This window comes from Anabas testudineus, chromosome 7 (genome assembly GCF_900324465.2).
Source record: "Anabas testudineus chromosome 7, fAnaTes1.2, whole genome shotgun sequence".
NCBI lineage: Eukaryota > Metazoa > Chordata > Actinopteri > Anabantiformes > Anabantidae > Anabas > Anabas testudineus.
This window is the reverse complement of record NC_046616.1, coordinates 22,010,548-22,026,835: the sequence shown is the minus strand read 5'-3', so window position 1 is coordinate 22,026,835 and position 16,288 is coordinate 22,010,548. Positions and strand designations below refer to the sequence as shown.

Here is a 16,288-nt window from a genome sequence, read left to right as displayed (position 1 = left end):
GGGGACCAGAGAGGGGCCGTATCGCTACCCATCAGCTCATACTCAGCACACAACTGCCATGTAAACATGTGCAGGTGCTCCTGTCAAAGTAACCCTGGTCCCAGTTCACGAGGTCGCAAATATTTTCCCAAATGGTCAGTTGGCCTTCTCACTTTGGCAACGTGTCCCCCTCGGTCATGTTTTTCAAAGCAGTATCTCCGGATGCTGCACTTCCTGTAATCGGGTTTTGATTGTTAACAGTGTTGGGAGGTTTATTGTAATTCAGAAGTGAGCACACTGCTTCTGCTGCTTTCCTCCAAATCCTGAATAAAGCCACCAAGTGCTTCTCCGCCAATGTCGAGCCGCGTCTGTCGATACCTCTCAAGATGGATAGTTGTTCTGCATGCTTATTGATTCGGCACAGGCCAGAGATATAAGTATCATTTGTCATTTCTGGAATTATTTGGAGTCCTAGTTAAAACCCAGCGTGGGGGGGAGATGGCCGTGCCTTGGGGGGGTTGGTACTTGGTGGGGGAGTAGCGAGTTGTCTGGGCTTTGATGAATGACTGCACGGGTTTTTGGTTTTTACTGCGAGCGCCGGGGCCCTTTAGCTGCTATTTGCTTTCACCGTGGTCCAAGAAAAACAATGCGATGGGTCCAAGGACTGAGCAGCATCGTCCTGTCATGTAGCGTAACACATCGAGCAGGGTGGTCCAGGCAGAAGAGTCGGGAGGAGGGTGGGCCTTGGACACTACATGCTGCTTTTCCAAAAGACCCAGTAGGCTGTAAAGCCGTCCTGCTGCTCTGTGGTCCCGGCTGACGGATTTGAAACACATGCTATGAATTTGAATATTTAGTATTCAGAATCTCCGGTTTAACAACAAACAGATTTTTAATTTTTAATTTTAAAAGAGCACACAATAGAGAAGCAGAGGGACGTTGTTCGGTAACAGTAGCTCCAGCGGATCCCCTGTGACTTCGATTATGTTCTGTTTTGGGCACCAGGCCAGCAGCAGAGCTGGCTTCATTACTGTATGGATCATCTTTTAAGACCATTTAAGATCAACGAGCGCTATTGTCCACTAATGACAGAGACTCCAAGAAGTTCATTACACTCAAACCCTTTGATTCATTCAGCTGCTCGGTCAGAAATATCGAGTTAACTGATTCATTCCTTCCCCTTTTGTGAGCTCGAAACAAATAGTTTTATTTGTATTTTTTAAAGTGTGACTTGAAAGTTGCGTGAAAGCGCGTTTTGGACTTTGGTGACAGGGGGAAAAAAAAAAGTGTTTAACAGAGGAACATGTTTAACAGCAACAAAAGAGGAGAGAAGAGAAACCTCAGACACATGAATGACAAGTAATTATTTCCCTTGTCCATCAAACTGTGTTTTGATGCAAGGATGCGATCAAACATGATATGAACAACTTCAAGCCTTCAAATGAAAATGATTCTCAAATCGTGTGTGAGCTTTTTTGTGTTGCGCCGCAGCATGAATCATTTATAAACACACACACACACACACACACACACACAAACACACATGAGGCAGGGCAGCCGTTTTTTTGCCTGACCAATATTATTGCCACAGCTTTTCAATGCGAGATGACCATTGTGTATTCATTTCCATTTTAGCTTGCCAAAATGTCTTCTCACAGCAGGAGAGGGATGGAGAGAGAGAGGAGAGAGATAGCAACAGCTTTGTGTGTCTTTCAGTTGTATCCCCGTACGCGGCCGGGCTGACCAACTGCCCCCGGTCTCCCCCACGTAGCCGTCAAACAGGACAGTGCACCGGGCACGCTGTATTCTCATCACTTGTCCTCTCTCACATGGGCAGAGCAGCTTCCGTGAGGCCTCGAGGAACACTGCATCCTGCTATCGCACACAAAGAATGCTTTTATTATGAGCCGCTCTCGCATTGTGCTGTGGTTCCTGCAGAAGCCTCATAAAGTGGATTATTAAAAAAAAAAGAGAGAAGTTTGAATAATTAAAAACAATCACAGCTGATATACTGTGTGTTTTTAAGTATTCATTTAAACACATGCTCACTACAGTATATCATGAAAGAGGGTATTTGCATTAGTAGGGCAGTCTTCTCCATTTTGTTTGCCAGAGCAGCAAGAGGACAGACAACAGAGGCCCTGCTTAATCCCTTTGGAGAACTAGTGCATGAATTGATATATCCTCCTCTCTCTCTCTCTCTCGCTCTCTCGCGCGCTCCCCGTCTTGCTAATGTCTTTCCTAGAACTTGAACAAACAGCCTGTGCGTGTAGGACACATAAGACAGATGTTTAGGATTACTTTCACCTCATTGCTCTATTGTGTGCACTTTAAGGGAGCTCAGCTGATGTGGAATGCCACTCATTCAGGCTCTCTGCTCCTACAGGGCTCCTCCTGTTTATCAAAGTGCCATCTGCACTCAAGACAGAACAACACACAGTTTTTAAGGAGTGGGATGGATTCAAGTAAAAAAAAAAAAAAAAAAATCTAATATTCCTGGCATGTTGCATTTTTAATGCTGCTGTAATTTAAAAAAATGATAACACATGTAGTGGGAGACTATTAGTGTTTTAGTTCATATCCACTGTTTTTCCTCTAAAGAAATAAAGCCCCCAGTTCTCCTCCTCCGCTTATACAGTGTGTGTGTGTGTGTGTGTGTGTTTACAGATGTAGAAATAAATGGACCAGACCCACACTGATATTGTTGAGGGGTGACATTATCTTTTAGCAGAGCACTTATCTAATCTGGCTGCCGTGGGAAGCTGGAGGAAGTGGCTATGGGACAGGGGCCGGGGATGCTGCATCTTTAATTACCATTGATATCGCAATAGAGAAGAGAGGGATAGATGAGCACAGTCGGCAGGGGGAGGGAGAGGGTGGTGGGGTAGGGGGGGGTTGAGTTGAGAGAGGGAGAAGACCCGTGTTCACTTTTTAATTAAGGCTCCGTAGTGTAACTCGTCAATGTACATTATTGGAAGAATGAACGTCAATGCCATTGCTTTTTCTCTCCCTCCTTTATCTCTGTCAATGATTCAAAGACATGATTTATGGTTCGTCTCCGTCTTTCAGGATCATCCATCAAGCGGCCGGCTCTGCCGCAGCGCCACCCGTTGTAAATCATTCTGAAAGCCTGTCACTCATTTCCATTAACCGTTCCTCTGTCGCTCTGGTCTCCGCCTCCCTCAACCTCCTTTTTTCTCTCCCCCCTACCACCACCATTCATCCTCCTCCTCCACCACCCCTCTCTCCTCCCCCTCGGTGCGCAACCTACAGCCACGCAGGGTATCAGTTCCGTTCCGCTGCCTCGTCCGCCTACCTTCTTTTCAATAAATTAACCACTTTCTCCCATGCAATGAATAAAAAGGCTCTGCACTCATCTTGCAGTCGGCACCTACTCCTCCTCCATTACAGCTGAACACCTTAGAAATGTCACGTCGCTGACTTGTAGGCTAAATGAGGATATAGCACAGAGAAAATATTTTTGTTGCGCCGACTTTTGCTGTGGCAATGTTTGAACAGCTCTGAGATGTTTGCAGTGTGGTATTAATGAACATTTCTCCCACACAACACATACATGCGCCGTTTCTTTTGTTGTGGTTGACTTTGCCAAAATTTAAGCACACAATAAAAAAGCCATGTAGTGTAGGTGTACTCTTACACTATGTCCACATGTAGTTTTATGGATACTTTCTAAGCAGAGGTGGCAAGTACATTTACTTACTGTACTGTACTTAAATACAATGTTGATGTAGTTTACTGAAGTATTTCCAATGCATGTAAAAATAATCGACTAGTCAATGATGATGTGTTAATATAAATTAAAGAAAACAATACTTTTCAAAAGTAGAGAATTTGATGCAATGGTAGTAAAAATGCAAGTCGCGAATTATGTAACGAAATGTCAAAGGTTGAAATTACAGCTAAGTAATTTCTTAGTAATTAATTACAAATAAGGTCTAAAGTTATATATATATATTTATATTATATTATATATTAAGAAAGTAAAGGTACAATATTACCCTCCATATTAGGAAGGAATAAAAGTAGCATGTAATAGAAATATTCCAGTAAAATACCTGAAATATTTACTTAAGTACAGTACTTCAATAAAATTACCTAGTTACTTATCTCCTCTGAAAAATTACTTTCACCTATAAAGTTGTGTCAAAGAAATCTGGACTTGATTTTCACATGAACAAGATAACAGCAGCATCAGATTCACTACTGTTACGTACATTTTCAAGTTTAGTTCTAGTGCTTGATAAAAGAATTTCATCTGGCAGTTGAGTATTTCTTGAGGCGTGTACTTGCAATTTTACTTGAGTATTGACTTTGTTTACTTCTGCTACCTCTGATTCTACTTAAACAGTTAATGGATACAATTAGCCCTGTAATTATTCCATGGAGCAGTGGTGGGCAGTCCTGCTATTAAATGCTGTTGGTTTTCTGTAAATTCTACCAGTAGTTTAATTCAGACACTCTAACAAAGACTGTAGTCTTTAACCAGTTTTTATAGAAACAGGTCTTATGAACAGAAATAATTGGCTCAATGGAGTGACTGTCAATCTCTTACAATGGTTGATGTGCCTGCTCTGGGGAGCCCAATTCACTGGCTTCTTTTTTCATTCTAATCAACATCTAGATATCAACACAGCAGAATACCCACAAACAGCAGAAAGCCTGTTTTGAGGGGAAACTTTCAACTATTGGGTGCCAACACATTTCACTATTTGGGCAGCCATTGTTCTCAGAATGGGCTGTCAAAGTGACAATGCGCACCAGGCAAATCCAGAAGTTTGCACTTTTCAGAAAACAGCGGGCCCTAATCATTTTGTGGAGGACGCTTGACAACAAATTTGCCATTAAAATGAATGTGAATAGGAGGGAGCTGGCTGTTATGAAGCATCTCTGCCTCTCTTACTGTTGCTCGTCTTGTCCCACAGAGCTCCAGGTTTGGCGGGCTTGCTTCTCTCCCTTTATGCTTGCCATGAAGCAGCCTTTGGTTCCACTAGAAACTGACAGTACCACGCTTCAGCTGCAAATTCACTGTGTAGCCTCATTGTATTTAATGAAGGGAAAAAGTGGCAATCTACTATTAATGAACTTGGAATGTAAAAAAAATGCCTCCCTTTGCTGAAAACTGCATAAAACTGCTTGTACAAAGAAAGCTCGACTGGAGCCCATCCAGAATCTAATGAAAGATCCATACAGGGACAGAGCGGGTGGGAAGAGTTAGTGAAATGCAGATTGTTTTAATAGAATACACACAGTCTCTTCCAGCTGCACTATCAGATTCATCAAGGCCTGACCTTGATGGAGGGCTGTTGTTGTTTGGGAGGGCCAGTGTTTAGGGTTCATGCAAAGTTTATGATGCAGGGACTGTACGCACCCTGTATACATGTGCAGATCTCAAGGGAAGACTAAATGGAGCACAGTGCATGAGACAAAGAGTGAAGGAGACTCGCCACTGGCTGCTTTAACATTGTGTTGTGAAATAGCATACATGGCAAGAAGAAAGTTAAAGACCAAGTTAATATCAAAGACAATTAAATTCTGGATATTGCCCTTCAGATGCAAAATAAAACTGGATCATATGACAAAGCAACTGTTTGCAGAACATCAGACAATAATTGAATTGGAATTGGGCTAGTGGGCATGAAAAACAAACACCATGTTAGGTGAGTGTAGGCCATCATACCTTTCACTCAGTGTCTCATAAAAGTAGAACAAAGCTCTTATGTGTGTGAGGCAGTGGTCCTTTAAACGATGGCCCACTTTCCTCCCTGCTGCCACGCAAACATTTCTGACTGACATTCAATCAGGGAAATTTGAACCGAAGCAAGATGGTCTTTTATTAGTACCGCCCTGTTTGCTCGACTGGTCAGCTCCAATATGCGAAGCGGTTTGAGTGGCGTACTGTAAGATGATGGGTTCACTCTCTGATAAGGGTGAATGAGGGGTAAACTGCTCTTCTGCAAAAAGGAACCATCAGACCTCATCATGTCGCTCCTGGAGAGCCATGTCACGGGCTTTTCAGAAACCAAGTGACAGACCGGCGCAAGGCTGCTCCCCTCCTGCTAGTGGAAAATACACTGGAGCTGAAGCCTCCCTGCTTCTGCTCCGCCAACTGGAACTTTGTATCAGTCAGGGCAGAAAGGATCATCTATAATCTGACAAATATACACTGAGGCTTTTAAGCCTCTTCATTTGAAACGTTATCCTGAATGCTTTGCCCAATTGTTTATAGTTACCTTTCCTTGTTATCATAAGAGGCTGAAAAGGAGACAGTGATGCTGTGTGCTGTGTACAATTACAAGTACAATTCATAAATTCAAAATGTTAACGTAATAAAAACAATAAAATAGTAGCAACAAAATGTACTTAAAGTAAAAGTACTTGTATACAATCAATTAAAATTGATGTATTAACATGTAACACATTGACAACTACTAAAACTAAAAGTGGAAAAAAGTACTGTATTTGCCTCTGGAGTTAAACTAAAGGTTTAAGTAAAATGGAAAAAACTCAAGTAAAGTAGCAATAGCAGTAGTATTTAAGGAAATGACTTAAATTGCCTTCCACCATGCCAGATATAAAAGGTATCAGAAAACAAATCTACATTTGTAGTTTGGGTGAACTAACCCTTTAAAATTCCCCAATGACTTGATCACTCCATGTGTCTAAATACATGTTATGTATACATAACATAGCAAATATCCTCATGTCTTTGGTAAAGCTCTGGGAAACAGCATGGGAATGTTGTGTGTGTAATCGTCTCTGCCGGTGCTGATAGGGGACCCTTTGGTGAGATGCAACACCAGGCGACCGCATGTGATGTGGCGTCTGTGGCACGTTCAAAGTGATGACTTAGGTGCCGGGGTGCAGATTGCAATTCTCTCCCACCGCTCACTTCCAATTAAGCAGCAGGCTGGCTGATGCGTCTCGGAGTAGGCGCTTGTAGTAGGCATCAAAAGGAGCGTCGGTGTCGCTCGGTGACATCACGGGGCTCCTGGAGCTAGACATGGGCGATCTGATGTGGCTCAGTAAATACCAGGATTCACATCCATGCAACATGCAAAGGCAGACTTTTAAATATTCACACGTGAAATAAGAATACCCATAACTCCAACTGCTCTCAGGCTGTGCAGCTCAGCCTGCCTTTGACTACTATATTTTTGTGTTCATTACTGGAGATGATTGTGCATTCCAAAGTTCTCTGTGTTTTTAGTTAACAGAATGTTGGTTGTGAAAACATTTTTGATTAATTGCCATAATTATTGTGATCATTTTTGCCCAAATGAACAGCCAGATGGCAGGATATGGTGTCATATTTGCGATCCTATCATATTAATCTGGCTCTAGGTCCATCTGAGCACATTGTGCAATTTGCTGTGTTCACAATCTGTCCTCAAGTTGTCCATGTCTTTTTAGTTTCCAGTGTTTTTTTTTTTATTTTTTTATATTTTTGAGCTGCAAGTTTTTATTTGATTATATTAGACTATTAAATATTAAAGTTGAGAGTGTGTGAAAGCGAGGCATTTATCTGCATGAATAGCTTGTGTTTAGTGAAGTAAGTAATGTGCTTTAAGTAACATCTCCGTCATGCATACAAAAATTAGTACGAGTGTTTCCGTCTCCTGGTTTTGTAGTTAAAGCCTCAGAAAGATCCAACAAAACCGCCGTTTGGGGTGGATGGGGGGGGGGTCACGGATGTTTTTAGACATTAGACCTTTCTGTGTATATTTTGGCCATAATGTGCATCACAATTCTGCTATTAACCATCTGCTTCTAAATAAAACATGATATAACCTCAGCTACAGCGTGTGCATCGTTTTGAAGCCTTTTAAGTCTTTTAACACCATTTAACAGTGTTGGAAATGAAATAATGGGTCAGATGGGAACTAATGACGGATTGCTATTTAAAAGAAAGTCAAACATGATTTCATTCTGTGATATCAATTAACCTCCAGACAAATTTTGTCAAAAGGAGCAGCCTGAGTGTGATTGTTCTCTCTTTACTCTGCAGTGTCCTTGGGCTCGGGGAGACTGTTTCCTGACAGGGAACAATGAAGAGAGAGGTGTTTACAGATCTTTACAGATGGCTCCGGGGCTCAGAATTAGCTCTTCACCATTTCTCATGTGATTCGGGTTCAGAATTAACTTCAGATGTGTCATCAAGACTATCATCAGGATGTCTGACAATGTATCTTTTTGATCTTGACGTGCGCTGCTCACCGAGTTAGTCAGATATCACTGTCAAATATTAAACCTTGTGGCATGTGTGTCTCATGCTAATGAGAGCTCAGTGAAGAAATCACATCATGGTGACTTTTATAAACACAACATCCTGTTTCCAACGTTGTAGGCACAAAAGAACTTCACAACTTTGGAGTTCGGATTTGTACAAAAAGTACTTTTTGACTGACATTTCACACCTATTTATAACAACAGATGAGCCTGGTGACTAAGTGTTTTTAAATGCACAGACACCATTAATTGGGTACATTGCTTACATGGGAGTAGAAACAGAAAGGAGAAAGACATGAGCGTTAGTGAGACAGCCTGGAGATTGCTCCGTGATCTTGACCCGCGTTGTTAGCGTGTGCTCTGCTTATCCAACAGCCTCCTTATTTCTCCTTTTTGTTTCTTCTTCGTTTTTTTTTTTTTTTTTTTTTTTTTTTTACATGGCATAAATCCAGGAGATGAAAATGTCATGGAGCAGGTTCATTTTGCAAAGAGGTTTTGATTGCCATGCGCGTGTAATTGATTGTTCCAAGGACAGGGGGAAATCTAGAAATGTCATAACAGTCCTGCTTAGGTTGGTCCCACCGCTAGGCAATCGATGAGAAGTAAAAAGAGGTATTGATTTGCGAGCAGCAAAAACTGTAGCTTGAGACAACCAGAGAGCGCTTGGGAAAGTGGCACAGACGTGCAGACCTGTCACTGGCACCTATGAATTACCCAATCTTCTCTGAAGATAGTGTTACCTCAGATACTCACAGAGTCCTGGGCCGGGTATTGCAGCTGTCCATTAGCTGAGCTCCTCAGGCTGCTAACTCTCTGTGGCTTGTCAGATTAATGAAGGAAATGTTGACCTTCCAGGGGATAAATGTTGATGTTCTCACCGTTACAAAAGTTTCTACTGGCATGTTAATATTGGAAACAGAATGCCCTTTTACAGCTAGCGCACGCATTTCTGAAATGATTGACACTTTTTGAATAGACTCACTTGCACAAGGGAGCTGCTCTAATAAGATACTAACTCCTAAACTTGAGTTGTAACTATCGCCATGTAAGACTTTGGCACCAATCCATTTGGGCAGCCTGCTGCCATGAATATGGCAATAAATGTAATCTACTATTTCCTATGCAGTTAGTGGGTTTCATGTACATGTGGGGGGAAAAAAGCCTGTTGGCTCAAAAACAGGCTGCTGCTTCTGTAAATCCGGGCTTTGCAATGCCAAGAGTCTGTTCTAACGGATAAAGGTTATAAACACTTCAACCGCCTGATTTATGATGGACACCCCAGGTTTTTTGACCTTTGCATATCTCTGTCTGAAGATATAAATTTGTAGTGACACATATTGGAGGCTTTACAGCAGTTTATGACATGCTAAATCTCAAGCAGGGAATGCCAACCTCTTGTTTTGTAAGACTAGTTAGGCTGGGAGTTGCCTTGCATGGACTGAGGCAACATTTTCAAAGCAGATGTTTACTATTTTTTATAAGTTATGGCAAAACTGTTCCAAAGAAAAAGCAATAACTGTTAGTTTGCTTTTATTTGCAACGCACACATTATATTATTCTATGATGCACTTTATTCTTTATTTCTGACAAACTTGTTCATCATTATTCAATGATCTTGTGTAGGTGTCTGTTATGGCATTGTCCTTGAATCTGATCTTGTGTTGAAGAGTAATGCAGTTTGGCACGGCAGCAGTACTGTGGCAAAGCTGGCATGGCAGCGGTACTGTGGCAGAGCTGGCAAGGCACAGTTACTGTACAAATAGCGTGGGAAGCAGAGTTAGACATGCGGGTATCTTGGAGTTATCCCTGCCAGAAGGTTAATTGGTGCCTTTGGATGTCTGCTACTTGGGGCATCTGATAGAAAAGCATAAAAAAGCAGGAAGGGTCGCTTTTAATCTGGGTCAATTTGTCCTCAAATACCAAGATATAATATAAACATTCACAGTCAACTTCATATATCTACATCTAAGTGGTTATTTCCAGGCAAGCAGTGCAGTTCTTCGTGAAATGCACATTCATCTGACTAACTTTAGTGAAACAGAACCACATATTTTGTTGAATGTTAAGCCACATTAAATATGCAGGAAATAGCCTTTACATGGTGGTGTGTACCAGGAATGAGCCATTGCTGGATCGGAGAAATGCTCATCCACCCACTTTGGTGCATGTTCTTACCGGTCCTCCAGTTTTAGTGATGACTTTGAAGAGAGAGGACATCAACTGTGAGCTTGTCATAGCCATTGGTGTTCTCCTTCACTGTGAATACTGTATATAAGACTATAAATAAAACATACCTCTGTGCTCTTGACAACTCTCTCCCTCAGCATCAAGGGTGTTTTGGAGGCCATCAGTGATCGCGGTTGGCCAATCAAAACATCTCTCTTGCGGTGGATCAAGGTCACAGCACATTGGGGCTCTTGGGTGTGTGTGTTTGAATGTGGGTGTATGTGCGTGCGCGCGCATGTGCAAGCTCTTCTTCACTAGGCCCCCGTTCTCTATGTTTGTTTTGAAAGTCCGAATCCCATCTCCATCTCCATCCATTAGCTGGCAAGCAATTCACCTCCAGGGTTTCTCTTGAGGCACTTGTGAAATATTGATAAAAAAAAAAGTCTTATTTTCAGAAGGCGAAGAAGAGAGGACATTCTATGGGCTGCCCAGTGTGGGACTCCTAAGTGCTCGGCTTCAGCCACCCCCTCATGGAGTGCCCTCTATTCAGAAAAGAAATATTAACCACATGAAATGCATAAGTGCCTGGACAGGGCTGTTATGTCCTATTCATATTTAACTCAGAGCACATCTGCCACATCTCCCCCAAAATGCACATTTTCCAGCGTGACTACGAGGTGGAAAATGTCTCAGATATATGACAACACTGACAAACTGCATTTATTGCTGGATATCTTGAAGAGATATGCAAACATTGGTTGTGATATTGTTGATGTGGAGTTACTGGGTGGTTAGACTTAAAATAATCTGAAACGGCTATTGTCAGAAAGGACAGCGTCATCTTCTGTAGCTGTGTTCACATTATATGTAGCAGGCCCTGCAGCCACATGAAAACCTCTCTATGCTGAGTCAAGAGTTTCCACTAATTGGATGATGGGGAATGTGTCAATTAGAAATACTGTTGTTTAATTATCTGTTAATTGAAGCAATAATGTTTGTGCTCTATGAGTTGGGAGAATGAACAGGTGAATAATGAAAGAAGTAATTGCTGTTTATGAGACTGTCAGGGAAAATATAATGACGTGACAGATTGCCAGTAATCTTTTGAAATTTGGTATAATTGTGTAGTTTTAACGCTGATAATTGAATCAGCTTTTCCACCAGCATGATCAGCATCTTCATCAGCATGAGTGTTCACATTTGCAACATATTTTTATGATGCTGTCAACAAAATCAGTTTCCTGATGTTGAACTTCTGAATACTGAAGCTTTGTGATACTGGTAATTTCTTCTAAAGTATTGTTTTTGCATCTTTTCCAGTCAAGCATTGTAATTTATTGATACACCAATGCAGAGGCATTAGAAGATTGGAATTTGTGTTAAGCCATTCCTCACTTGGAGTTTCAGGGAAGCTGAGATGTTATACAGAACAGCAGGCTTGCATTTTCATTGCAGTTTTGAGGCATCCATAATCACTGTGGAATAGGTCATTTGCAATAACACTTAACAGGCCCCAGAAGAATCAATTTCCTTTTGTCACTCAGTGGCCAATGATTGTTGTAAACATCTCAACTTGAGGCCAGAAAAACCTTGGACACAGCACTAAGTCAATGGCCTGTCGTGAATCACATGGCGCTGTTACACCAGCAGCAGTCTGTTAGCAAAGACATCATGTCCAGTTATACTCTCCAACCTCCCTAGGCACAAAGCAGCCACCATTACGTCCTGAAATTGCTTTTGTGACTTCTCGCAAAAAAAATAATACTTGATGCCCTATGCGGGCTGTCAACATATTGTGCCTTGAAAATGAAATGATAAATTCACTTAACTGTTGTTGCACAATGTGTTTTTATGTCATTAATTTTATGTATCTCTTTGTTTTCTAGTATACATGCCTGATGAAGATGCTGTTCTTCAAGATTCTGTCACTGAGGAAGACGGAGAGAACGGCACTCAAACCGAAGAGGAATGCTCAGAGAAGACCAGCCCCAAACTGTCTGAAGACAGAGAGCTAGACAACAAGAGCACTAACACTTACAGCAACCAGAACTCTCCAATTAGTGTCCTGTCGAATCAAGAGGCAGAATTAGAGTCACGCCTTAGCGACAGCAGTGACAGACTTTCAGACTTCAAAACCTCTTCACCACCTGAGAGCCAGAGAGATGAGGAAAGTCGCAGCTCCAAACATAAAGAGGAGATGGGCAGCAGCTTGGAGAAAATGAGAGCAGCCTATGCAAACTTTCTCTCTGATTCTTACTGGACGGGGATAGGAATGGACTTGAAAATGGGCAAAAACACCAGCAAAGCCAACTGTGACAGCACCAATGGAAGCACCAAAAGTGAGTTTGATTGGCACCAGGATGCCCTCTCTAAGACCTTGCAGCAGACACTTTCCCCAAAGCCTGCGTCCAAACCCAACCTCTTTAGCTCCGTCCACCTGTACAGGCAAACCACCAAACCCTGTGGCTCGGTGTTCACAGGAGCCAGCCGATTTCGCTGTAAGGATTGTAGCGCTGCTTATGACACGCTTGTGGAGCTCACAGTCCACATGAACAAGAGTGGACACTACCAGGACAACAACCACAGCAAACAGAGTAATTCCTCTGCCTCATCCTCAAAATCTAGGAAACGCACTTTGCAAGATATGGAAGGGAAAGAGGATGCACAAAAAGTTTTGAAGTGCATGTTCTGTGGCCACTCTTTCGACTCACTACAGGATTTAAGCGTCCATATGATTAAAACTAAGCATTACCAAAAAGTGCCTTTAAAAGAGCCAATCCCAGTAATCACACCTAAATTGTTGCCACCAGCAAAGAAACGGGCCTTTGAAACAGCAAGACCGTGCTCCCCTGACTCTACTACTGGTGTATCTGGCTACACTGAGGCTCAACGTGCAGCCACCATTTCGAATGCTAACAATAATCGCTATGGCTATCAGAATGGAGCGAGTTATACTTGGCAGTTTGAGACGTGCAAGTCTCAGATTCTTAAATGCATGGAGTGTGGAAGCTCACATGACACCCTCCAGCAACTCACCACACATATGATGGTCACTGGACACTTCATCAAAGTCACAAACTCAGCCTCTAAAAAAGGTAAACAGTTAGCACTTGACCCCCTGGCCATAGAGAAGATCCAGGGCTTAGCTGAGCCTCCTGCCAGTGACACTGAGGGAGAAAAGGTGTCTCCAAAAAATGCTTCCCCCGGGAGAAGTGAGAAGGATTGCCAGGGGGAAGGCACATCAGACAAAATAGAAGAAACTGAAGCTAAAGATGACAAGCAAGAGAGTGAGGATCAAAAGGCAGCCAATGGGGCTTTTAAGTACCCTTATCTCCGTGAGGAGGATCTCGAACAGGACTCAGGTGGAGGAGGGGACATTCTTAAATCTTTAGCCAACACAGTGGCCTCTGCCATTAATAAAGCTCAAACGGGGACACCAAGCTGGAGTGCCTACCCGAGCATTCACGCCGCCTATCAGCTCTCTGGCATCATCAAAAGCGCTCCACTCTCTGCATCTCCGCCTGCTCAGCTAAAGCAGACATTTAACCACAAGCTGAGACCAATTGCCCCAAAGGGGAAGTTATACCATAGTGCTGTGGGAGTTGAGGCTCCCCAGGGACAGCATCAAAATGTGGACATCAAAAAAGAAAAGGTTGGCATTAGCGATGGTAAAGAAAGTCAGAATATTAAGTTTGATCTGTTGGAGAATGATGACAGCGATTGTCAGGATGATTCCTCTTCCTCTTCAAAGGTTGATGCAGACTATGTGAATGAAGGGAGTGAGGCGATCAAAGGGAAGTTGAGCCCAGATTTCTCTGACAGAGGCAAGACACCGAGCCCCTCTGCCAGCAATGGACGCAGTGCTACTTCAGAGCCTCTCAGTGACATTCCGGATATTCTTGGCATAAACCCTCTTAGTGCACTGCAGTCAGTTCTGAACAATCACCTGGGAAAAGCAAACAAGCCTAATAACTCGAGAGTAGATAAACTCCCTTCTCATACCCAGTCTATTTTTGCTGACATGAATCGTAGCAGTGAAAAACCAGCTTTAATGCTTGGAAATCCTATAAAAAATCGGCCTGATAATACCTTTCTATTTGTTAGCGATGACCAACCAATAGACCTGACAAAATCGAAAAACAGTAAGCCAGGTTCATCACTACTACAACCTTCCACCCCAATGCCACAGAAATATGCTCTGTCTGACATAGCTGATATGGTCAAAGTTCTTCCAAAAGCCACAACACCAAAACCTTCCATACCATCGAGAATCCCCACTATGAAACTGGAATCAGATGTCAGGCGCTTTGAGGATGTGTCTGCCGAGGTGTACTCTGTCCACAAGCGTAAAGGTAGACAGTCCAACTGGAATCCCCGCCATCTTCTCATCCTGCAAGCTCAGTTTGCCTCCAGCCTCTTCCAGACCTCTGAGGGGAAATACTTGCTCTCGGACCTCGGCCCTCAGGAACGGATGCACATCTCCAAGTTTACTGGGTTGTCCATGACCACCATAAGCCATTGGTTAGCAAATGTAAAATACCAACTGCGGAAAACTGGAGGGACCAAGTTTCTGAAGAACATGGACACGGGCCACCCAGTCTTCTACTGCAATGACTGCGCTTCCCAGTTTAGGTCACCGACCACATTCATTTCCCATCTGGAATCCCATCTCGGGTTCCAAATCAAAGACATGTGCAAAATGCCAGTAGAGCACCAGACGAAAGTAGAGGAGCCAGAACTGTCAAAGGTCCTCAGTGTCAGAGCCACAGAGGCTCTAGTCACAGAGGAGGACATTGACGCAAAGTTCAAATGTAAGCTCTGCTGTCGGACATTTGCGAGCAATCATGCAGTCAAACTCCATTTGAGTAAAACTCACAGCAAGTCCCCTGACAACCATTCACAATATGTGGAAATGGACAAGGAGTAGCTTTTCATGTTATTGTCACTTTTTTCCTTCTCTTCCTTTTTTTAAATTTTAATACACGGGTCAAATATTTCAACCATTTTTCAATTAGCGTTGTGTAGTGTGCATCATTACGATGTTTAAAACATTTCATGGAGTACAGCAAAGACACACTGGTTAGAAATTGTATAAGGAACACTAAGAGATACTTTTGCACCCCGCTCAAATGCATCACCAGTAATGAAATGTATTACTGCTTGAAGAAACATAATTGCTGATGTTTGCATGCAATAGCCCTGGCTATGACTACTATTTATTTGTATGATATGTCAAGTTTCAATTGTATTTCAAAGACAAAGTAATGAACTAATTGTACTTTACAACTTCTGTGATACAGTACACCTGCATAAATGTGCAGCTGATACAACAGGAAGCCCGACACATGATAACACACATGCAGACCTGTACAGTGTATTGCTATGTAAAGCTGTTTTGTGTTGCAATGATAGAAGAGAAAAAAAGCACTTTAATAAATGTTTAATCACCAGTTTAGACTCTGATTCTGTATATGACTCAAAAATAGCTAGGCAAGTTTGGCAACAAGGATATTTCACATGTAAATATATTTTAGAAGAAATAAAATAAGTGTGTTTCATGCAACAAGGATAAAGGCAAAACAGATGATACCTGTGATACATGCACCTTTTTTACTTATTCAAATAAAGAGATAACATTTGATAACTGCTTGCATTATTTTTTCCTTTTTTATGTTGTCCCTTTAATCCTTTTAAGAGATACAAATATCTACTTCGTACTGAGATCTGTGTTACACACAACAGATTATTCCCATATTCTGCCAGTAAATAAGTACTGATAATGATTTTCTTTTTAAATTATTTGGTAAATTCTTGATAATTTTCTTGAAAGCTAAAAAAAAAAACAAAAAAAAAAAACAAGCTAATGAGTGTATATTAAAAATAGAAATTTGGTGGA

The 16,288-nt window shown here is 42.1% G+C and overlaps 1 protein-coding gene across 4 annotated transcripts in view; it reads left to right on the top strand.

The window, feature by feature from the left end:
- The window catches only part of LOC113167768 (teashirt homolog 2), a 41,492-nt gene extending 25,459 nt beyond the window's left edge, over nt 1–16,033 (top strand). For all 4 annotated transcript variants that reach the window (XM_026368612.2, XM_026368608.2, XM_026368611.2 and 1 more), the window contains one exon: nt 12,279–16,033. In XM_026368612.2, coding sequence (XP_026224397.1) covers nt 12,279–15,319 — 3,041 coding nt within the window. In that variant the 3' untranslated portion in view covers nt 15,320–16,033. The remainder of the gene's footprint in view (nt 1–12,278) is intronic.
- The last annotated feature ends 255 nt before the right edge of the window (nt 16,034–16,288 follow it).